This window comes from Zosterops lateralis (genome assembly GCF_965231275.1).
Source record: "Zosterops lateralis genome assembly, chromosome: 3".
NCBI lineage: Eukaryota > Metazoa > Chordata > Aves > Passeriformes > Zosteropidae > Zosterops > Zosterops lateralis.
In genome coordinates, this window is record NC_139764.1 from 40,838,930 (window position 1) to 40,863,191 (window position 24,262).

The following is a 24,262-nucleotide window of genomic DNA, read 5'->3' on the forward strand; positions in this document are numbered from 1 at the left end:
AGATAAGTAAACAGGAGGGTGGCAGGAGTGAAATCAATGTCTCTTTTTACCATGGTAAATACCTGAGCAGGCCAAATCTCAGGCACTGCAATACACATCAGCAGAAACAGTGCTCTTGCAGTCAGTACTGTTTTGTTGACACAAGCTGTCACACTATGCATCTTTGAAGACTACCAAGAGTCTCAAACTAAAATTAATTTGAAATCTTACAGCAAAGACACTGAAATGTTTTCCACCTGCTACATGTAGACAAAAGAGATCAGTGCAATAGAATTGGCAGTTGGAACACTTTTAAAATACCTTTTGTAGTATTCCTGGAACTGGCCGGGGATGAGAGCCACTGGATAAGGACTAACCTTTGTTCTCTCTGTAGGCAAGACTTTGTATTTTCCTTGAGGCACCTGGATAATCTGCATTGTTCAATATAAAACAATGACATTTTTGTTTCACATAGAAACAGTTGAGCCTTCCTCACCAAATATTCCTCCAAGTATTTTTTAACTTGCCAGTTAAAAACTTTCCAGAGCTACCTGAGTTCTCTCATGAGAAATTAAATTCATTAAAATGCTAAGAGATACCACTCACAAAATAATATCATGGATTAAATCAAATTTCTAAGGATTTAGTGAACTGAACAAAGATTAGGGAAGACCCCTTTAAACAGCATACTATGAAAAATAATTTTGAAATTAAAATGTAGCAATTGAAACAGTAAACAATAACATTTGTGACTGGCATCTTTAGCATGAATAATCACTATTGGTCCATACTGCTTTAGAACATGTCCATCTAATTCTGAAACCAGACTGTACTATTAAAAAGTCCATTATTAATATAAATTTATTGAAAGAAGCTTACACGTTAAGCCTTCCTTCTCTCAGAAGCAAATAGAAGTAATTATCCACTATTTTGTCTCTAAAATGGTCAATACCAGGAAAATGAAAACTTTCCATAATTGACTGTCATGTAACAATTTGCAGAGAAAATGTTTGCTTTGTTGCCTTTATAGAAGCAGAACAGCACTGCTTCAAAATGCCAGATTTTTTTTTTAATCAAGCATAGAGAACAAAAAACAAGGGCATAATATTGACAGGCCGCACACTTTTAGGCATTAAATAGCTTTCTTTTTTACTTCAGGTATTGTCAGGCAAAATTTTGGAGGTATTCAAAAGAAGAATTAGCCCTTTATATGAATAAACAACACTTCAGTTTTATGCTACTACTGTCAAAATAAGGATATAATAACTAAATAACACTCAGATTTTTAGAGCTTCCTGAGACAAGTATCTTCAAGTTTAAAAAGTCTGCAGGTTCAATGTATTTAAGATTATTAGTTTTAGCAGTATTACCATTTAACAGCAAAACTGTAGGTCTCTATATAAGTGAAAAAATAATCAACCCCCTCGAAAATAGTTAAAATGGTACCAAAACAAATTTCACTAAAACAAGCAAGGAGCTCCCTCCTCACAACTGGTAAGAAATTTAAATTTGCCTACATGTGTCTGTAAATCAAAATAGGCTCTTCTTTCTTCCATCCGCTCTCGGTTTAAATTGCTGTTGAATTCTGCAGCTTTCTTGGCAGCTTTTTTAATATATTCAGGAACTTTACTGGCTTCTACTTTCTGTGTGTTCTGCTGCTGCATTTGCTGGAATAAAAACAATTATATTAATTCACATAAGTTTCACAATCAGTTTGAGAAGAACCTTTTCTCACACTCCCACTGCAGACTTGGTTCACTTAAGTGGTAATTACTTACAGAATATTCTTTGTAATGATCTGTTATTCGCTGCCGCTCTTTCTCTTGCAGTATAACAGAATACTCAGCATGTTTGGCAGGGTATTCTTTAATCATGAGATCAATTACTTCATCACTACGCAGAGCTGTTAGACCTAAAATAAATAAAAGCAACAGTGATGCTATCTGGCAAAAGTAACTGTAGGTTATTTATATCCCACAATGACCGACTCAAAGTTTTCGAGTAGCTAAAGACAACGACCTGCTGCGCACAATGCTTTTCCTTCTCAAACGTGTGCCATTTAGCTTCCAAGGCTGAGTTTGCTGGCACCCATTCATGGCTCCTGTCATTACTTACAGACCCCTTCACATTGACTTAATCACCTGCTTAAACTCACTGGTGAAGCAGAACCTTTGCTCTAGATGGGACCTTGTGTACCGTTAGTTTCAATTTCCAGTGCTGGTGAAGTTTCCCTACCCTGCAGAACCTTTACTGAAATTATGAGGTTTATATGAAGTCTCTAGAGCAATTCAGAGCAGCAAACTGCACACAGACCCCTGACTCCCAATTTAAAGCATTTCAAGTTCAGAGGTCAGAATGCCTCAGGTACAATGCAGATCTCCTCCCCTGAAGATTCCAAAACAACTAATCTCCAAATATGGAATAGCATGGAACGATTTATGTCACTATCACTGATCCTAACTATAATTTTAAAAACAGGGGTAGTTTACTCAGCACACATCTCTATAGGATATATGAGGCAGAATGTAATGTTACCTCTATACATAAAAATTAGATATGGTTCTCTTATGCTTAGTTAAGTTAAAAAAGAACAGACAGCATGTGAGAAATAAAGGTGGTATACTAAAGATTGTTAGCATATAAAATGACATTAGATTTTCACAGAACCATGACTAAAAAAAAAAAAAAAGCAACATGGCAGCATCATTTAAACTCTAACATGTCCAAATCACATATATAAGAAGAGTAAGAAAGAAGTCCTTTCAATATAAGCCTCAGAAATTACATCAATCCATTTCAAGTATATTCAAGTGCCTTAATATACACTCTTCTAATTTCTAACCTAGAAACTGAACCATTTAAGGTACACTGATGTTTGCTGGGCTCCAATACAATGCAGCAAAATTAGACCAATGTATATGAAGACACCCTGTACACATATATGCAATATATACCACCATGTATAGATATCTGTGCATATAATGTATATATGAGACCACACAATTACGGTGGTCTCTCTTCTCAGAGAAAAAGTTTCTACAAGCTAATTTAGAATACAGCAAAATCCCCTCTCAGTAATTTGAATAGATCCAAAATATATTTCTTAATAATAAATCTGGAATACTGAAACATTATGGTAAATTTAGTAAGCTAATAATAAACCACTTTTAATTTCAGAATGATGAGAGGGATACAATTCTCCTCTACCAAACTGAACTCCCTTTTTCAGAATGCCATACTTTTTATACTGTAATAAGGAGTCTAACAATTTGTTTTCTTACCTAGCGTGCATTGAGTCTCCGTGATAACATTTAGTTCTCTGAGGTAGAGTTTCTCCTTGTGAGATAAATCTCGCCTTTCTAAATCTCCAAAAAACCAAAAAAGAGAAATAAAAACATGCGCAGTAACTGAAACTCCCTCATAAACACTGTCAAAGTATTTCAACAGATTTGTTTCCAGGCAGCTAGAGCCTCTATTATCCTGCTATTCCAAGAAACATAACAACTTTATAAATCGATTTTAAATTTAACAATGTAGGGACAGGGTAAATTTCTTGACCTATAGTAGGTCAAGACCCTGTCTGTAGTTATGATTTACAAAAAAACTAAAGAAACCTGACATTTAAGTTCAGATGCAGAAAATTTTACCAAGCACTGAAAGTAGAGTCTTCTTTCCTTTACCGTGATTTTTAAAAAAAATTCCGCAACAAAAGAGACAGATGTCAAAATTCTGAATAATACTCAAATAATACTGAAATACTCCAATACTAGAACCTCCACGAACATAGTGTTTTTCCACAGTTGTAGGAATGTTGCCACAATTCAGGAAATTGAATACAGAGATCCAGTTATACAGTATGAAATCATCAACAAATCACTAAAAATAAAATTGATATCAATTTTCAAGCTGATGAACTTGCTGATCTAATCCTCAACTAAGACTTGTTTGCATATTTTCAGTGGCAATATCACAAAGTCTTATATTACTTTGAAAAACCAGGGGATACATTTTATTTCCAGTAATGAACATACAAAGTACAACTACTTTTTTTTTAACAGTTAGCTCGTCCTATTACCAAAGAAGCACAGACTACACCCAAATTGTTTAAGGGCACAAGCTTTTAGAAGAAAAACTTTAAAAATAAATACCTGGATATTTTCTTTTAAAGGAAGTCACACCCAAATATTCACTGACTTGCTCCTGAAGCATATAGTATTCTCCTGTTTCATCAGGTGGCCATTTGTACTCTATCAAATTTTCAGCAGGAAAATAACTATACCTAAACACAAAGACAATGTTACAGTAAATCACAGCAATCCTTAAGAATACTACTTACATCCCTAGAAATTCAATAATTTCCATTTTTATGTCAATGAACAGTAACTACAAAGTTCGACAAGCACTTTAGAACACAGCATCCTGTAAACCTGTTTCAAAAGTCACTTTGTTATACCCAACCTCACACATATTTCTCTAAATCACCATTTATCAACATGCTAAGGGACAGAATCTGAAGAAACTGATATCCATCATAATGGAGAGGACACCAGGAAAAGCAAGTACTACAGAGACAAAAATCACTCCAGTATGCAATGTTTTAAAAACATGTAAACTGTGGTTCTGATTGTACAGATCAGATGTAGCAATTTTTTGTGGCACTCTACAATAAAATGCCTTAAAATATACTGGGAGCAATAGACATCCAGCTATTTACAGGACATTACCTCAATTCGGAAAGATGTATGAAGAATACACAAGTAATGAAAAAAGAGCTAATACTTAGGCATGTTGAACAATAAAGTCACACTTGTAATAAAAAGTGGGAATTGTAAAAAACAGTATTACGCAAGGTCTTGACTGGAAGTTTCACAGCTCCGAGAACTGTCCCCTGAGCCCATTCGCCGTCTTTTGGACGGCTGGCTGCCATCATTGGAATTTTCTTCTGTGTCATCCTGAAATGAAAATAAATATTTGTAGAAATTAGACTACTCCAAAGATAATGTAAAACACCAAAAAACAGTGCAAGGCAATCCGCAATTTAAATATACTTGAACTGCTAAGCCATTCTTTGACAGTCTTAACAAACAACTCACAGGACAGTCTACATCTGTGTATCAGGATGAAAAAATACGTGGAAGAAAAAAACCCAACTTGGTATTACAAAAGATAGAGACCAAAGCTATTAGAAGGGAACATTCAGACAGGTGTTACTATTCAGATTTTGTGTCATCAATGTAACCAAAGGGAACAAAGAGTGAAGAGGAGGAAAAAAAGACCAAAACAAAATGAAAAGTTCTATAAAATCTAGAAGACAGTGACTCAGTTGATGTTGCATTTTTCACTGCTTTACTGTCCCATAATGCTACCTGCATCACCAAAAATCTCAAGCTTTTAGTGACCAACCCTGTCTGATCATAACTGAGACAGAAAGCAGAAATCTTTAAGTGAATTGCCAACTATAACCAGTAGTTGAGTCAAGAACAAAACAGTTCCTTAAGCAATTGAATCTCTAAAGTGGAGCAGAGTGAAAGAACCAATTTGCTAACTCCTGTGAAAAGTTTAAGCAAGAGGAATTAACCTGTCAGAAATAAATGGATCAAGCCAAACTGTACTACTTACTTATTTAATAATGACAACAATCATTACTAGGTCTACCTTTGCTGATGTCTGTCATTCTAGTATGTTTTACTTAACATATGACTTGAAATATCAATTTAAAAATATTCCAGCGAACAAGAATACATTATTTATATTATGCAACATTTCACAATGTTATAATCAAGACAGGCCGTAGGTAAAAACCATTTGTCTCCTGGATTTCTGACTTATTTCTTCTTTTCTGCATTTTTTTTTACAAATATTTTTCATCCTCGTTAAGGAGCAAGAAGAACACCTTCGATACAGTAATAAAAATTGAAAAGTAAAATTTAATGAAACTGTGTTTCCTTAGTGCAGCCATTCTTAAAAAAAGCAGTATGCAGCATCATCACCCACATTACCAGTAATGCCACTTCCTAGTATTGCTGAGAATACTGTGTATCAACTCACACTAATGAAGCAGCAGCCCTCAATCAAAACAACATTGCATTTGTATTTGGTGACACAGCTGTTCATTTCTTCTTCCCAGAAGAATATTAATGCACTCCAAATCTTTTTAACTGCTAGACAAAAACTTGAACATGGCCAAAGCAACTGTCTGATATACCAAAACTTCCAAGAGACTTCAAAATGTCTTTAAAAGAGAGATCTCAACCTGACAGTTTGGCGGAAGTGCCTGACAGCAGTTTCACCTTTCGCTTTGTAATTTTTAATTTATTAAACCTGATACTGTTACAAAATGTGAGTATCCCAAACACAGAGAGATCAGTGCTCTGCATTTCCATGTTTGCTTCCTTATTTGCTTAAAATTTCACGAAATTCAATCACACAAGTTCTGTTTGTTGCAGACGACTGAATATATGAAGTGAAAACATCTGCAATCTAAAGGCACAATGCTGTTCCAGCACCTCTACTGTTAAAAATAAATAAATAAATAAATAAATAAAAAGATAGCTCTGTAGGTCTCTTTACATGAAAAGTCAAACACTGTCCAAAAAAGGCCCTTTCTCCCTGAAAACGCATGTTTCTGTAAAAAGCCTGTCAGTCCTTACGAAACATGGTGACGTTACAAACTTCTGGTACGTCTATCACTGTAAGATCGACGTAACGCTCCTTTATTAAGCGATCGAGAAGCCTGAACTACTCTTTAGAATCGTTCTACAGAGCGACTGCCGATCTGCGCCGGGAGTCTGTGGCGCCACAAGTGCCCGCGATTCCCGGGATCCGTGGGAAGAGCCGGCAGGGCCAAGGCGGAACTGCCGGCGGCCAGACCCAAACTTTCCCGGCTGCGGCGCTGCCGCCGTGAGGACTCAGCTGCCGCGCCGCCCCCGGGAAGCCGCCGAGAGACTTTTGGGAAGGAGGACGGCCTCGGGCCCGCAGCCCCGGAGCCGCGCTCAAAGTTCGGCCCAGGGCGCGGGAGGCCTCCCGTCGCCGCCCGGCTCTCCCGGCGGGCCTGAGGTGAGCCCGGGGCCGGCGGGTCGGGCGGGAGACGCGGGTCAGGGCGCCCGAGCGCGGGGGCCGCGCGAGGCCTCCCGCCGAGGCGGGCGTCGCGCCGGAGCTCCGCGGCCGCCGCCACCCGCTCTCACCTTGAGGGACTGCGCGCCGGGCGTGGCCGGGTCGCTGTCGCAGAGGCGCGGGGACAGCACGGCCGCCATGGCCGCCGCCGGCTGGGCCAGCAGGAGCGCCGCCGCCGCGCGACCGGGCCTCGCGCCGCGCCCGCCGGCCCCGCCCCCCCTGGCCCTGCGGGGAGCGGCAGCGGCCCCTACCGGCCAGCGGGCGCACGGCCGCGGCGGCTCCTGCTCCGCCCCCCTCCGGGCAGCCCGCGGCGACCCCGGCCCGCGCCGCCGGACCGGCACCCGCACCGACCCGGCGCCGCCCCGCGGGACCGCCGCGGGGGACCCGCCGGTGCTGCCGCCGCCGCCGCGCCCTTCTCCTCCTCCCGCCGCCGCCGCTCGGGCGGCCGCGCGGCCGGGCCGCGAGCGCGGAGCCGAACCGCCGCGGTAGCGCTTGGGCAGCAGCGCGGGGCGGAGGGGCAGCATCCCCTCGGCTCGGCGGGGTGGTCAGCGCCGAGCGCGGGAGCCGGCACCCGGCAGGGCCGGGCTGCTGCGCTCCGCCGGCGGGCTCCCGTCTCCGGGAACGTCAGCCGGGGACGAGCTACGTTTGTGAACCATCAGCCCCCGCAGGAGGGGGGTTCGGGGGGCGGGGGGCGCACTCGGAGGAGCCGCCACGAGCGCGCTCGCCCCTGCGACGGAGGGAGGGAGGGAGGGCGCGTGCAGCCGCTCCCGCCGCTGCGCGGTCGCGCCGAGCCGGCCGCGCGCCCAGCCGAGCCGCCCCCCGGGGCCGGTGCCGGTCCCGCCGGTCCGGGCGGGCGGGCGGGCGGAGCGGAGCGGAGGCGCAGCCCTCCCTACCACCCGCCGCGGGAACGACCCTCGTCCCGGGGAGCGGGGCGGCGCGCGCGCCCGCCTGCTCGCCGCCGGCCCCCGTGGGCGCGCACGGCCCCGCGCCGGCGAACAAAGCGCACGGCCGCGCCCCAGCCCCGGCGCCGCCCTCGGCCGGGGGCTCCCCCCGCCTGCCGTGCGCGCCCACCCGCGGCCCGGGCTGCTCATCGCCCCTCCAGGTTTGCCCGGCCGGCGCTCCAAACGCGCTCGGACACAAGGTAGCCGCGGGGCGTTAGGAACGGCACCGCCGCCCCGTCCGCGTTTGTTTGCAGCTCCCAACAATGAAACTGACATGGCCATGGCACCAGCGTTCGATATCCGTGCACGGCAGATCCAAAAGCTGCACACTTCGATGTCTACACACTTCACAGATCTGCCGGAGTCTCGTTTTTAAAATACAATCGCTGCTGCCCTTGCCAGTTACAGACCAATTCTCAATAGCCTCCCGATTGACCCCATCGTCCTCCTACCACCGCCACCAGAAGCCCCTAGACCAAAGTGACCTAACTCGCTCAATTCAGTATTTGTCCACCAACCAGACCCTAGGCAATACTTAACAAGGTCAGGACTCAGGAAACCTAATAACTGAACTTTCACTTCCTTCAAGGCAAGCGGCTGAAAATTTGTACAGGTTCCTAGGACAGCAAAACAGTTTCCCTCCCAGCCCAGTGTTTAGGCAGACTAGCATTTTATCATAGATACCAACTATGAAAATGAAAAATGAACACTCCTTTTTCTTACAAAAAGCATGCTTTTATGAAAACCGATACCTGCAACTGCGTGTAAGCATTGGTTAACAGTCCTAGGCACTCAAGAGACAAGCAACATTCAAAATTTTGCAATGTTTGGCCTTACACCAGCTGCTCCCACTTCCACAGCAGAACATTACAACAGATGAAGCCCATATGTACTCAACCATAAACATTTCCAAAGCAGTTTTTCGGGTGGTTTTTTTGTGTTTTTTTTTTTTTTTTCTTTTTTTAAACAGAGCAAAACTGAGCAAAATTATCTCAATTGTATGTCAGTTTGTGCCAACAGCAATAGGATAAAAATGAATACTAAAATAATGATGGTTTGAAAATTTTCCAATATACCATGTATTGTGCTGCATGAATGCAGCTGTGACTTTCAGAGTTTCAGTCGTAATAACAAGCCATTACCAAAGCCAGTGCAATAAATGTATCAGTTTCACATTTAGCTGAAACCCAAGTGTCTCTTTGAACATCCCAGAGGCATCTGCTGGCAACCTAAAGGGATAAAAGAGAAAAAGGTACAAGTGAACCTATATACAGCAGTTTTACTATTTATTTTTAAAGAACACACAGCATTATCTAAATGCTAGTCTAATCTAATCATATTAGGAGAGTTACAACTATTAACAATAATGCAAAAGTTGAATAAAATTAACAATTCCTATTCAATGTTAAATATATGTTCTTGCTTGGCAGTAAAGCTCCCACCCACATAGATCCAAAAATCCCAACAACAAACCCCCAATTCTCTCTTGTGTTCGCTTGTTACAATTTAACAAACTGTAAGAGCATCCCTTCAAAAGCAATAGAATGTCTGTGTGAATAGACATTCCTTTTGGGAACATACAAAATCAAGAAGTACATCCCCCACTCCTCCACCTCCAGCTTACTCCAGCCTACTTGCAACCATTTATTGGTAAAATTGTTTCCAAAGCTAAACTAATGTGAATCGATGGCTGGAATAAACATATTCTCTGGGAGAAAAAAGTTATCTTGGATCACTTCACTGATCTGTTTGTACCTACAGCTCCTCAGTCAAAGCACCCCTGAAAAGGCAGCATACTGTGAGATGGCACCAGAAAAGCAGGTAGATGCAGGCAACTCACAGACTGGATTTGGTTCTGAAGCTGAACCCTTCAAACGTTGTTTCATGTAACTCATTAAACACAGTGAGTGTTTTCAGTCAGGTTTTAAGAACTGATGACGAACACTCCAAAGTAGAAGTGTTCTTTAACACTCAACTAGATAGATTAAAGAGTTATGAATGCCAATGGGAGCTAGGAATACTAAATTTTTATACAGCAAAATCTAGAATCTTTTTATTTTAGGTTCCAAGTTCAGATGACTGGTGTTAATTTGAAGTCCTAGGAGTATGTCTGGTGGCAGCTGCAGTTACCTTTCCTTGCCACCCTTCTGTTCCATGTCACATCCCACACTACAACTGCACAGCATTTTGCACTGAATGTAAGAACCCAAATAGAGATCCAAGTACACTGGACAAAGAAAAACAAAATTCACTGAACTCATGCAATTGTAGTGGCACAGCACGCAGCAGAAACAAGTGGGTGACAGGGAAGTGCAGTAGGGGCTGTTTGCCACTTATTGAACACATGAGACAATAACTTTCAGAGTTAGGCAGAATCACAGCAGCACCTTGAATTGTCACCTGGGATACGACTACCCATAAAGAACATAAAAGCTTCAGGACAACCTCAAACAAGCTGCTGAATGTGAAAGAACACCTAGGAGATAATACACAGTTCTAAAATTTGTTTTTAATTTTCAAAAGGTGTAACAAATAATATGTTTGCTTACAATCATTGCCTGATTTGCCTTTTCCACAATGAGCACTGATACCACATACTTATAACGGTCATAGTCCAATTCCTTCACAGCCTTTAATATTTCTTCTGAGATTGAAGCACACAAGAAGGGACTAGAAGCTCCATCGTATGTGGCGTCTTGTAGTTTACTCTACCAGAAACAATTTTGAAAGATCTCAGTTTTCATCCTAGTATTCTGTTGCAAAAAACCACCCTTTACAGTAATTTTCATTACAAGAACATGAGAAGAACTAGGGATTAAAATAGTCAGACAATGGTCTTAAACAGCAAAGGATGCACTACTTTTACTCTGACATGTTTTATGTTTTTTTTAAGGTGACACACATGCCCAGCCAATCTCCATTTAACAATCAGAAGTGTATTCTTCTCCATTATTTGGGCCCATTCACTGGAAAACCGTGCTAAAAATATCTGTTCCAAATAGCCAAGATATGTCTTCCAGACTGCAGAATTAAAAAGATCTGATTATAACTGTTCAAAATGCCACTAACAGTTTTGGATTATCTCAACAGATTGTTCTCTTTCGTTTTTGCCTAATTTGTGTATGTAGAAGTCTGACTGTCAAGGATACCAAGTAATTTTATGCAGGGCCTGTGATATTAGCAGAATTAATAGAAATCCACAAATTTGATGACATAATCTTTCGCTAACTGGATATTTTGTGGATTATGGTACTTTGAACTGTGCTGTAGCTCAACTTGATTTTAAAACATGTAAGAGTTTATGAAGCTTCAGCTCCACCTCAACATGCTCAGCAGTGACCTTGCAGAGGCCCTTCTGCACTTTGCAAGACGGAGTACACATTACACTCATGTGCCAAAACTGAAAAGATGACAGAGATTTATGCATGTTGAAGTTTGTGTAATATTCACTGTTCTGTAAATAATTCTGCAAAACAAGCTGTTTTTGCAATGAGACAATTAATTTAAGTAATACTATACCGTTAGTATCGCTTGAGCTTTGTCTCTTAGTAAATTATCCTGAACTTTGGTACGTGGCTCCAGTCTGTATGTGTTTCCTGGCTTTGCCTTTACTTCTGTTGGAGCTGTGCCTGAAGCATCCTGAGGTGCCTTTTTTCCTTTTGACTGTACAAAACAATTTAAAAAATCCACATCACATACCAGTATTTTAGAATTTAAAGACTCTGAATAATACTTTATGGTGTACAGTTAAGAGAAAATAAACCCCAACAATTAGTCTAGGAATATGTTACGAAAAACCACAGAAAGCTAGGAGCTGGTTATCGTCTTCTGGCTGTTTTAACACTACTGTTTTGCCTGAAAAAAGAGAAGTGGTTGACTTCCACCCAATTTTAAATTCTTTTCCAGCAAAATCCAACTGAACTTTGCATTGAAACTTATCAATCAGATACAGCATATTAGCACCCTGAATCCCCTCCCTTTTCCAAGTAAAAATACACAGATACATACCCATCCAAGAATGTTAGCCACAAGTTCAAGCTTTTCATTCAAACTGCCTACCCAAAATCTAGACTTGGTTCATTCACTACTTCATTTTACTTGTCCTTATTCCTTGTTACTAAAATAGTAGCTTATGTATTGATAATTTAATTTGCTCAGAAAAAAAAAAAAAAAAAAAAAAAAAAAAAAAAAAAAAAAAAAAAGTAAGCTCCAGAGTGCAAAGTGATTTTGCTTGAAACTTAAAATCAGATCTCTGAAGGTGGCGTTTTCTCCCCATCCAGCTGTGTACTCTATCTCTTCAACACACAAAACTTATCCCTCTATGAATGCAAGAAGCAAGTCTGATGTTGCGGGAAAAAAAGTCACCTCCACCACGGTGGCTTAAAATAACACTGTAAAATAGTAACAAAGACAGAGACAGAAAGCACAAGGAACCAATGAGATCATAATAAATGCCACAGGTCTTCCATACCAGCTACTTCCTAACAAACCACTTCCAAGTTTCACTGACTTCAGTCTTGGCTCCACTTCTTCCTGACTACTGCTAGAACTTAACATGAGAGAAAATCATCAGCGCCTTTCCAGAAGAGCAGAAAAGAACTCAAAGGTGAAATAACATCACAATGCAAAGATTATGCTAAGAAATACAGAAAAATGTCACTTATGGATAATATAAAAGTTTAATGAGAATTATTTTAGAAGATGCGCTACTCAGTGGCTCACAAATCTTTCTGTGTGAGGAGTTTTAAGAATCAGGGAAGAAATGCAGTTTCTTCTCTATGAAATCACTTGCACATTAGTTCTGTCAACGTTACCTAAAAGTGTCCTCTAATTCCTTAAAAGCAGGGATGTTGGCAGCCTTAGGTGCAAATTGCCTGCTGGTGTTTGTTGAACTCTGAACAGCACTTACTCTAAAAACACAAGGACCAAACACATTTGCACTTAGCCTGTGGGTACTCATTATCTACTAACTGCAGAGTCAGATCTCAAAAGACTACAGCCCTGACATGCTCATCACACATCACCTAACAGAAGAAAAACCGCCTCAAGTTTTGCAGCTGAGTCTTCAAATGAGCATCCTCATCCATGAGAGTAGCAATGAACTTGTGAAAAAGGGCGCAGTCCAAACAGTGATTCTTGGCTGACATGGTAGTGTCACTACCTTCAACACTACCTTCCACCTCTTTCATTAAAGATGGAAGAAAATTCATGTCTATAGCACGCAACTTCTAACAATGGCAATACTTAAAAGTTTACTTGCTATTATTAGTGACAGGAGTTTTCATAATCATTTGCAAGAAGTCACTACATTTACTAATGAGGCAACCAAAAACTTTGATTTCTCTATAGACATGGCTAGTAAAGACACATACTTCTGTATATCACTGTATAAAATACACAGTAAAACCCCAAGTTTTAGCACAATGTTGCAATTACATTTCTGTAAAATATTTGCACCCTCTGTGGAACAAAAAAAAAAAAAATCAAAAATTGAAAAGCTGACTGCATTTGAGCACTTAACCAAAAAACGCCTGTTCTGAGGCTACTCAACTCGAGTACATTGGCTTAACTTTGGATATATGGAAGGAAGTATGCTAAGAGAGGGGAAAAAAAAAAAGCTTTTGCTATTTAAATGAAATCCTGTTTGTTAGTAAGTCCATTTTGACAACCAATAGGTTTTAGTTGTTAAAACGAACAGGCAAGAGTTCTAGTTTATTCCTTCAGAGGAGGGCAGAGCGGCTGCCCGGCGAAGGGAGGAGCGCCCTTTTCTCCACAGCCCGGCGGCTCTGCCCCCCGGCGCCCGAGCGAGCCCGACACCGGACCGAGCACACAGAGCACGAGCCATCCCTAACCGGGCTCTCACCGAGAGGGAACAGCATTCCTCCTACCGATTTTCACAAGATCACAAGCGCCTTTTAACCCACGCTCTCCACGTTCCATCCTTCCCCCTCAACTGCAGCGCTGCCGGCCGGCCCGGCACGCCCACCTCAGCCGGGCATCACACCCGCTGCCCCCCGCTCCCCGCCAGCTCAGCCCCCCGGAGTAGCCCCTGGGCCTGGCTCACTGCGTCTTTATCCTGGCGCTTTTTCCCTCCCTCCATGGCGGTGGCGGCGGTCCCGCAGGGGGCAAGCGGCGGCCCGGGCCCTGCCCGCGAGCGGACCGTGAGGCGGGGCGCGCGGCGGCCATGGCGGCTCCGGGGCTGCGGCCTGCGGGGACGGGGACAGCCCTGCCCTGCTCCTGTCCTGCTCCTGCTCCTGCCCTGCCCTGCCCAGCCCTGCCCTGCCCTGCCCTGCCCTGCCCTGCCCTGCCCTGCCCAGCCCTGCCCTGCTTTGCCCTGCCCCTGCCCTGCCCCTGCCCTGCCCTGCCCTGCCCTGCCCTGCCCCAGCCCTGCCCTGCCCTGCCCCTGCTCCTGCCCTGCCCAGCCCTGCCCTGCCCAGCCCTGCCCTGCCCAGCCCTGCCCTGCCCTGCCCAGCCCTGCCCTGCCCTGCCCTGCCCTGCTCCTGCCCTGCCCTGCCCAGCCCTGCCCTGCCCTGCCCTGCCCCTGCCCTGCCCTGCCCAGCCCTGCCCTGCCCTGCCCTGCCCTGTCCTGCTCCTGCTCCTGCCCTGCCCTGCCCAGCCCTGCCCTGCCCTGCCCTGCCCTGCCCTGCCCTGCCCAGCCCTGCCCTGCCCTGCCCTGCCCCTGCCCTGCCCTGCCCAGCCCTGCCCTGCCCTGCCCTGCCCTGTCCTGCTCCTGCTCCTGCCCTGCCCTGCCCAGCCCTGCCCTGCCCTGCCCTGCCCTGCCCTGCCCAGCCCTGCCCCTGCCCTGCCCAGCCCTGCCCTGCCCTGTCCTGCTCCTGCTCCTGCCCTGCCCAGCCCTGCCCTGCCCTGCCCTGCTCCTGCCCTGCCCTGCCCTGCCCTGTCCTGCTCCTGCTCCTGCCCTGCCCTGCTCCTGCCCTGCCCTGCCCTGCCCAGCCCTGCCCTGCCCTGCTCCTGCCCTGCTCCTGCCCTGCCCTGCCCTGCCCTGCTCCTGCCCTGCCCTGCTCCGGCCACTGCCAGCCCGGGGCTCGGGGAGCTGCTCTCCCTGCAAAGTCACCGCCCTGCCCTGTGCCTGGCCCGTTTTACATGAGTAATAGTAATAAATGTTGGAGTCCAGGACATCCCTTTGGATGACCTGGGACCCGGGAAAGAGAATTTGAACCCTGGACAGAGGGGTGTGGAACCAGTCCAGGGGGGTTGGAAACCTTGGCACAGAGCCCAGGAAGACACTGAGTTTGATCTTAGCCCATGGGAGAAACTTCCAGCATTAGGAGAGGAATTGCAAATCACCAGGAAGTGAAAATAGTAGTTTAGCATAGTAGAACATACAAAATTCAGTAGTTTTAGGATTCTTAGAATAGAGGTAAATGGGAGACAAGATGGTGGAATTTGGGTGGTACCTCGTGTCCCTCTCCTTCTTCCTCATCCTCCATCTTCTGGGGTGGTGATGATATGAGGTAGTTAGAGTGGATTTGGTCAAAGCAGAAGTGACCCTCTTAGTGTAAGCACCAGGCATTGGTGTGAAATAGTTAATAACCTACACGTAATTATCTGTATAAATGTAAGGTGACGTCCCATCGGTGGGCAGTCGCCTCGTGTCCCAGCCGCTGTCCGGACCTCGGCTGGGAGCGGAGAAAAACTTTGTGATATCAAATAATAAACAACTCGAGAAACCAGAAAGCAAGGCCTTGAAGACTCCACTTCTTTGTACCAACGCGACTCGGGGCTTTTAGAGGGCCAAGGACTTTAAACAACGTAAATCTTGGGTGAGAAAACCAACCCGAGAAATAAAGGGTGGCAGCGGTCGTGCAAGTTTTGCTCTGGCCTTCTGGCCCTGACAGTGAAACGGCGAACGGGAAGGGGAAGAGACACAAATAAAGATGGACAGGATGATATGTCTTAGGAACATTGTAGATTTTTAAGTATCTTTTTCCTTAAAGAGCAGGCAGATACTTCAGATGGCAGCAGGTTTCCGATTGGAAGTGTTACACTTGCTCAGAGCTGATAGCTATATAAATATTTCCTTTCTCCTTGAAGCCATGAATTCAGAAACTACATATGTGAGGGTCAATTCTGCCACCTAATTAGAGAGGAAAAAAATGTTTAAAATTTAACTTTAATGGCATATTTTTCATTATTATTGGCACTTCATTATCAAACAATTTCTTATCTGTCTGATCAATGAAGAAGTGTGACTTTTTAAAACTAAATTAGAAGCATTTTCATTCTTGTTAACATGGGCAGTTTTTTCTGTGCAATTTGTTTTAATTTAAATGTGCGATTCCGAATCAGTCAATTTTTCTTGTTTAGACTAATGTGGAAATAGCATAAATGCTTAAATTGCACTAACATTGCTACAGAATTCACCTGTTCTCCCCCTGCCTCCCTCCAAGGGTCTTGCTAGTTGTAAAGGCTGATGATCTTGGCTTACTTGAAGTAGCGTCAGTTTCTCTGCAAGCTCAGAGATTAGGCAGAACATTTATATATAGACAGGGATATTTTGTTTCAGTCTATCCTGTCATGGTTTCAGTAGAATAACCATTCTGAAATAACCATTCTGAAATACACCTCCTGACCTCTTGACCTGAAAGAGCAATGCTTTCCCTCAGTTTGACAAAGGTGGTTCTGGTTGAGAGTTCCTTTCCTCACATGCATGGATGAAACCTGCATTGCAAACCCAAACAGCTTGCTTACAGACACTGTATTACTGTCTAGGTAGCTGTGCTTGTGGGTATGCTTTAATAATTTTTTTGTTGTTGTTCTCGTGTACTTTTTTGATACAAGGATTCTTTCTCTGTGTGTGTTTGTTCCAGATGGCGTTGCCAGATTCGGTCACTACCTGTCTTTCTCAACCTGTGCATTATGCAATTTGCAAACTTGGATTTGAAAAGACAGACACCTATGATATTAATAATATTTTATCTGGAAATGGGGAACTATGTTGGGAAGCTGTTACAGAGCATGTGTGTTACCTTGAATCAGGTTGGTGTTTACCTGCTGTAGTAGTGATGCATTTACAACTGATGCAGATTTTCTGTACAGTTCATAGCAATCCTAGCTGAGTAGTGACAGTCTGTTACAGTACAGCATTAGCTCTGCTGCAGATTAGAGTGTGTAGAGTTCCTATCTACAAAGAGCTTTGAATTTTTGATCTGCAATTGGTATTTGGCCTTTGGTGGCTCCTAAGGTTCATATAATCTGTGCTACCGAAGTAGCTCCTGCTTTGCCTTCATCTTGGTCCCAGCTTAATGTGCCTGTAACATAATGGGTTCAGTTCTGCTTCTCTCCAACCCCATAATTACCTTGTTCTGTGGTTTTTATATTCCTTTTTCAGTAAATTTAAGAGCCTGGGGCCGTCAATATTGCTCCTGTTGCTTTTGTTTGTGTTTCCCAATTTGGGGTTGTATAGAAGTACAATCTTGTTTCCCTTCTATGTGGAATAGTTTGGAGTTGTTTTTTAACCAAAACAAAGTATTTATGTCCTGATGAATTCATTGAATTTTAATTTTCCAAATTGCATCATGCAAGCTCTGTTATTAATTTCCAGAGGTGGTAAAAATATCTTTCTGTAAACCAGAAGAATTTATTTTCCTATAAAAAGTGTCCCATGAAAGAGAAGCAGTGATACCACTCTGTAAGGTACCACATCCGTCTGCCTTCTTTAAAGGCTGTAAGTGGTGCAGTTTGACTCCTGCTGAGCCTGCACTAGCTTCCAGCTTGATATATGGAATTTCTATAGGAATTCTAGTAGATTCTTCACATTTCAACAAAAGCAGAACATAATGATCCTATTTGCTTCCATATTTTCTTGTGTTAAGTTTTTATTGGGGTAGAATTTTTTTTTTTTTTTTTTTTTTTTTTTTTTTTTTTTTTTTTTTTTTTTTTTTTTTTGTTCTATTCAGAGAAGGTGCTTGATCTTACCTGGTTTTGCATTGCAGTTTTCCTTTTCAATACCTTTTCTGTGCGGTGTTTTGGACAGTAAATTGTATTCTATTGGTTGTGCTAAAATAGTCAGGATAAAATTATCTGTGCTAAATATGTACACAAACTGTAGCAGGTTTTATCCCTAGTAAGTTTTAAAATATTAGAACTTCAGGAAGGTTGGTACCCTAATCACCTTCTATTTTTCAATTTAAGATCAAAGCGTGGATTATATCAAAAGCATTCGATCATTAGGACCTGTATGTGAATCTGTTAATTTGTACTTGAAATCTTTGACTAAGGAGCAATTTGTAATTCAATATGCATCGTGGTTCCACTGGACAAACTGCACAGAGGTATGGAAACTTCTGTTAACAGTTTGGTTTTTGGCACCTGAACCCTTTGTGGAAGCTTAATGTGAGAATACAGATGAAATATCCATGAACCAAAATGCTTAGAATTTCTAACTAATTGTCCTTCTCTGATAGATGGTTGCTTGTAATTTTTCTGATTTTGTAATTAGATTTCGTATTAGACAATGTGAGGAGCTTTGGGTGTGTTCTAACATTAGTTTGTAAGATTTTGTTTTTCTAATAATCTGTGCCTAATATCAATTTTTACCTTATAAAGTTATTATGCATAACTTTAAAGATGTAAAGCACTAGATATCAAGAGGTACTTTAGGGAGATTTCTCTCCAGGCATCTACACTTTCATTTCTTTGACATGGTTTTCTTTCTGCATTTGCATAGCAACTATCGTGGAGAAATATTTAAGTTTCTCTGTGCTTTTGGCAATGTGATCTTTACTTTTGAATATTGAACACAACATTCTTCCTCTCCCCCATTATGCAGGTATTTCTTCAAGTGTTTGATGTTTTACAATATACACAAGCTACAGAAGTTGGTCTTGGCTTAATGAAACTAACATCGTGCTTGGAGCGAGCCCTGGGTGATGTAAGTGCCAGCAAGAGGAGTCTATTGCAGATTTGGCTTTATAAAATAGGAATGAGCTCTTGGATTTAATTGTACATTGAAAAAATTGATATTACCCTGTACTGTAGTAGTACACTAATAGCCCACATGCATTTTGAGTTGGACAGTTTGGTTCTTACCTCGATCCCAGTTGTGCTAATGGAAACATATGTGGGGCTCCTTCACCAGTGCTTGTAGAGTTGCTTGTGTGAGTGCTGTTACTAACCAATTTCATTAGGAAAGAGAAGAGTTTGAATAGTTTGATTTGTTTAACTGAAGTGGGGCAGCATAGCTGCCACAGAAAATCTGATGGTGTATTAACTTCTGTTAGCTGTCATGCAGCTGGAAAAAGGGGCTTCTGGGTAACTTCTTTCCTAGGGAGAAAGGAGAAATAGCTACTTAAACAGTTTTTGCTGCTGGGCTATTTTACAACCAGGTAAATTAAAATGGATAGTTGTTCAATACCTATAAGGAGATCTGGAGAAGGAAATGTCAGAGAAAGAGCAACGGGCCAACTCACAAACCAGTTTGCCCAAGTGTGGGGCGAGGTAAATTTTGCAGTAAAACAAATCACCAATGGTTGGAAAAAAATGTCAGGGAGAGTACTAAGAATGGAATGTGTGATAGCAGCTGAAACTTGAGATGCTAAGATTGTCCAACAAGGATAAAATCTAGTTTAAAGAATCAGAAGAACCACAGGTCTTTTCCCTTTCACATATAAATTTGTATTGTAAGAACAAAATACACTGTCCTTGGTAGAGCTTATTCCCTTAATTATGTTCTTGTTGTGCCTCACTGGCTTCTGTGGGATTTTTTTGAAGAGAAAAGCAGTCTATATATATGTACAGATCCTGTGAAGAGCCTAACTATGGTCACATTAAGTAAAAGATCCACTCTTTCCTGATATGTTTTCTAAATTTTAATTTGTCATGAAATTACAGAATTTAAAGTGTTTTCAAGGATTTGGTGGGTTTTGTTTGATTAGTGTTTTTACAATGATGAAAATGATTATTAGGTAAAGTAGTCAAGGTATATGTTTGAAATACAAAGAACTATACTAAATTATTTATTATCTTTTCTGCTCTTTTTTTTTCTTAATAGGTGTATTTACTTAAGGGTAATGATTGTCCTTTCCTTCTAAGAGACTTACTTGCATCTGAGCAGCTTGCAGATGTCTTTGGACAAGATGTAGTAAGTACATAGTTTTGAAATAAGGAATAACTACTGAGCTGATTTTCTTCCTACCAAATGTACCTTGTATTAATTTGCATTAACTTACACTGGATTTATACTACAAGAAATAAGAGCTAAACTTGATCTCACTTGTTTGTCTATCATAACTGTTTGGGATGTCTAATAACTAGTTTGATTCTTCCCATATTATATTCTATATCCTGTACAAATAAGCTGAAAGATTCTCCTTCAGAGAATACTGACAATTGCAAATAATGAGTTTTAGTTACTGTGACAAGTGGTGGTCAGTCATATTCACAGTAGACATTGCAGTTTTTCAATAACTTCTGAACTTTTCTGCCAAGGGAAGGTAATAAAAGTAAGAAGGGTTAGAAAAGCAAAAAATAATAGTTTTCTTTATGCAGTAATGACTTTGTTTATTAATTAGATGAATGTACTGAAGGTATTCATTGGATCTCCACGTGGTCTGAACCTTCGTAATGTTTTGTGGCATGGGTTTGCATCACCACAAGAAATTCCTGCCAAGTAAGTTACCAGGAAAAAAACACTCCTTTTCTTAAAAGGCAGACTTGTGAATTCTTGCAAAGTGGTTAATAAAACTTACTTCTCTTATGGGAAAAAAAATTCCCTTGCTGCTTCTGCTTCTTTTATAAATGATTTCTATAGAATTCTTCAGCCATTACAAAGATGGCCATTATCAGGTCCCGTGGGTTTTGTACTATGAGGGAAAACAAGAAAGTTTAACTTTTTTTTAAGTCAGGGCAGTGAGGAGTAACTTGGAACAAAAGAGAGAGGAATGGGGTAGGAGCAGCAATAGCAGCTAATGTAGAATGTGATGCTTTTTTTCTGATTCTACTCTTTTAATTTTTTTTATGTTTGTGAATGCAATTAATTATTAAGTGCCTCTACTTAGATGAAGAGTGTACGTTCTGGGTACTTTTTTTGAAAAGCAAAAAACCCCCTTTGTTCCTAACTCACAAATGTTGGTTCTTTGCAAAAGATTTCTTTGTATAAGCTTTTCTAATACATTGTGGTATTCTCTCTAGATACTGTGCTATGCTGCTTTTTCTAACTGCAGGATTGGGTCAGTTGTTACAGACTTATCTTCTGCAAACTAAAAGTGTTTTAGTACATCGACCTTATGTGATCTTCATTAGCTTAGAGGAGCTTGATGCATTTCCAGGCAAGTGTCTAACCACTAGAAAATTTTTTGTTATCCTGTATTTGCTTTTGTTTCCTTGTCCAAAAGTGCTGTTGAAAATAATGCATTTTCCAGAGTTCCAAGATTAAATCTTAACTAAGGTACCTGTATACACCATCATTAGATGAACCAATCATGCTTGTAGGGCAACTTCTTAATATGTAGACAGCTCACTGACCCATTGAGTAAAAATCTACTGCCTTCTAAAATAATTATAACACATTGAAACGTGAAATATGGCCGCTTCTAAAAGAATTCAACTGTATGTTGCATTTTTTTTATTATGAGAGTTACTTTCTTGTAACAGTCATCTAGTTTGCCTTTATGAAATCTAACCTTTTTCAGAATCAATGGGTTCCAGCTGCAAGGGTCCCTGCAGGAGTGTCCTGAGTCTTATAGGGAAGGTAGTGTTGAAACTGAGTAAAAGATGATGACACTACACTAATGCTTTTACTCAGGGAAGGATTTGAAGTGTCAGATTAAAATCTTCTCCCTGACCACAGACCTTATTTGGTTTATTCCTGCTATTTTTAAGCAATAACAGCATATGGGGAATCTTGGTGTCAGTGGTGATCGTGGTCAATTTGTGCTACATAATCAGGGGAACACCTCTCCAAGAAATTGAGACAGGGCTTTTGAGAACTAAATCAAGCTGGTAACATTCCAAAAAATATGTAGTATAAATCCTATAGCTGTTGATTGGCTTTGAAAAAACACCTACTGCAATCAAGTTACATTTACCAATTTAAGCTTTCTCTCGGATAAGACATTTATAAGTGTGAGTTTCATTACATGGTAGCATTGAAGTATGAAGTGTTAATTTATTATGCTGTGTTTTCAACAAAGAAAACTGATAAAATAGGAGGAATGTGCTCACGTTCAAATGTTCATACTACTGTGCTGATTCTGGCTGAATAGAAATTATTCATTAATATTATACTTCTTTAAAGTATCTGAAGTAGGTAGAAAATGACTCAACAGAAGCTGGGTCCAGTTGCTATGTAGCCTTTCAATAAAAAGCAAACATGACTTTTTAAACTGGTTTTACTCTATAATTTTATATTATCACCACAAATTCAAGCTTGCATATTTAATTTCTGGTCTTAAATATGGCTACTCTTGTAGCCATGTTTTAAATTAATTGGATAAAATAAATTGGATAAATCTCCCTTTACAAATGTTGAAATAATATATTTTCAATGAAATATTTAAAATTTACTAGTGAAGTGTAGATTATATGTAATTTTTCAGTGTTGGTTTTTTAACTTTCAGATCTTAATAATGAAATACTTTCCATAGCTGAAGAACTTGTGAAACTGTCCAGTTTTGTATTAAAAATTATGTTACCATTTTGGACTGCTGCTTTAACAGCTTTCAAGCAAAGCAGGTAAGATTTTTTAAATTACTTTTAATAGAATCTAAAAAGAATATATTGTGTATTTTTATGTCTGCATTTGCAGATTCCAGGACTTTGTAATAAATTACTTCACATCATATAGTTATGCTTTGTTTTGGTGATCTCTAGGAAAGTTTGTTGAATTATTGCTTTGTTTTGTGCCAGCTAAGATTATAAACTATATTTTGAAGCCCCAAAAGAGCTATGTAGCAAAAATGTAGATGTAGCAAAAAAGGAGAGGTTTCCAAAGCAAGTGGAAATAAATCTTCATATGTTAAATGACACATATTTTGAATCTTGGAAGAAAGTGTATTGTTTTGTTTTCCTCTCCCATCCTTCATCTTTTTGTGAGTTATTCGTGTCTCTGAGCTTGAATTCAGTGGTCAGTTCCTGTTTGGCACTTATTGTCTGACTATTCTGTTAGTCATTTATTGTCTGTTTGTAAAGTGCATTGCAAAGGAACTTTGTCAGGGTTGTTTAGCCTGAGACTGTAACTCTGAAATTGTTTATATTTATCAGGAAGAAAAACACTCTTTGGATATGTGTTACTTTTTCAGGTATGCTGACAGTGTGATTCTCTTACTTCCTCAGCTGGAAGTTGGGCTTAGATTGCTCTTCACTACATCTAATAAATGTCCAAATCGATTGCTAACAGCAGAGGTAAACTTTTGTCTGAAGTCAGTTATGATTTAGTGCTTGCAATGTTTGCAAAATAGTTATTCTAGAAGAGTAATGTCTCTAACCATTTACAGATTTACCTCACAAAATTTCAATCAATTTTGGAGCGTTATTTACAGATCCCCAGCTGAGATTCATGAATGCCTTTTTTTTTTTTTTTTTTTTTTTTTTTTTAATGCTTGCCTCTAAAAAGGACTGAAAAAGTAGTGGAAGATTAATGCTGAGAAACAGTTGTTTAGGGTGAAAAGCAGAACATGATATATTTGTTTTAGAAAACTCAGCACAAAGTCCCATAGTCCTTTTCTTCATTCGTAAGGGGACTTCTTTGCAATTCATGCACCTCTGATATCTCATGTAAATGAATAAATGAAAGTTTTATATACATGCCTAGTTAATTGATTTTGTTTGATAACCAAATAATATTATTTGTGTTTTGTTCTAGTCTTCTGCTTTCTACACCACTTTTGATGAGGTACCGTGATATTTTAAAAATATTTATCAGTGTCAGAATTTGAACCATGCATGTTTCCCATTACTAGAGTTAAGAATGAACTTTCTTTTGTTGAATATGGCATTATTTCTAACTTTTTTCCAAATAAAAGATGATGGACAGTAAATACTTTAAATTTGGAGTGCTCCAGAAAATATCAAAATTAACACAAATTGTAATGAACAGACTATTTCTTTCTAAATATTTTATCTTGAAATTCATCACTCCACAGAAACAAACTCTCTGCTATTTTTCTTAGATTCAGGTATTCAAAGTAATACAAATAAGTATTGCCAGCATAAATCCTCAGTTTTACAAGTTGACTGGATTATTTCAAATTGTTTGTCAGTAATAATTAGGC

General features: G+C 41.0%; 3 protein-coding genes across 5 annotated transcripts in view; 1 reads left to right on the plus strand and 2 right to left on the minus strand.

The window, feature by feature from the left end:
• PHF10 (PHD finger protein 10) overlaps positions 1–7,236 on the minus strand; it is an 18,672-nt gene extending 11,436 nt beyond the window's left edge. For 2 of the 3 annotated variants that reach the window (XM_083856859.1, XM_083856861.1), the window contains exons 1-7: positions 7,164–7,236; positions 4,825–4,931; positions 4,128–4,258; positions 3,261–3,338; positions 1,758–1,891; positions 1,497–1,646; positions 301–410 (exon numbers count right to left, since the gene is read on the minus strand). In XM_083856859.1, the coding sequence (XP_083712985.1) occupies positions 301–410; positions 1,497–1,646; positions 1,758–1,891; positions 3,261–3,338; positions 4,128–4,258; positions 4,825–4,931; positions 7,164–7,232 (779 nt within the window). In that variant the 5' untranslated portion in view covers positions 7,233–7,236. Of the gene's footprint in view, positions 1–300; positions 411–1,496; positions 1,647–1,757; positions 1,892–3,260; positions 3,345–4,127; positions 4,259–4,824; positions 4,932–7,163 lie in introns of all 3 variants that reach the window. The other variant, XM_083856860.1, reaches the window with a different exon arrangement.
• The window catches only part of ERMARD (ER membrane associated RNA degradation), a 24,594-nt gene continuing 7,275 nt past the window's right edge, over positions 6,944–24,262 (plus strand). Inside the window, exons 1-10 of the mRNA XM_083856864.1 lie at positions 6,944–7,035; positions 16,862–17,030; positions 18,186–18,325; positions 18,823–18,924; positions 20,044–20,133; positions 20,564–20,661; positions 21,183–21,319; positions 22,610–22,724; positions 23,291–23,393; positions 23,854–23,883. Of these exons, the coding sequence (XP_083712990.1) occupies positions 16,862–17,030; positions 18,186–18,325; positions 18,823–18,924; positions 20,044–20,133; positions 20,564–20,661; positions 21,183–21,319; positions 22,610–22,724; positions 23,291–23,393; positions 23,854–23,883 (984 nt within the window). The 5' untranslated portion in view covers positions 6,944–7,035. The remainder of the gene's footprint in view (positions 7,036–16,861; positions 17,031–18,185; positions 18,326–18,822; positions 18,925–20,043; positions 20,134–20,563; positions 20,662–21,182; positions 21,320–22,609; positions 22,725–23,290; positions 23,394–23,853; positions 23,884–24,262) is intronic.
• Positions 8,963–14,166, minus strand: DYNLT2 (dynein light chain Tctex-type 2). Its single transcript, XM_083858298.1, has 4 exons — positions 14,098–14,166; positions 11,553–11,696; positions 10,583–10,741; positions 8,963–9,262 (listed from the first exon to the last, which is right to left on the minus strand). Exons 1-4 carry the CDS (start codon positions 14,131–14,133, stop codon positions 9,152–9,154), a joined length of 450 nt encoding a protein of 149 aa, XP_083714424.1. The 5' UTR covers positions 14,134–14,166; the 3' UTR covers positions 8,963–9,151.

Bases quoted from the DNA above. Each gene is read 5' to 3' on its own strand.
- DYNLT2 (XM_083858298.1), bottom strand. From the start codon at position 14,133: ATGGAGGGAGGGAAAAAGCGCCAGGATAAAGACGCA. The intron at 11,697-14,097 runs GTGAGCCAGGCC...TGTTTTGTACAG, and splicing joins AGCGCCAGGATAAAGACGCA to TCAAAAGGAAAAAAGGCACC. The intron at 10,742-11,552 runs GTATAGTATTAC...TGTTTCTGGTAG, and splicing joins AAGCTCAAGCGATACTAACG to AGTAAACTACAAGACGCCAC.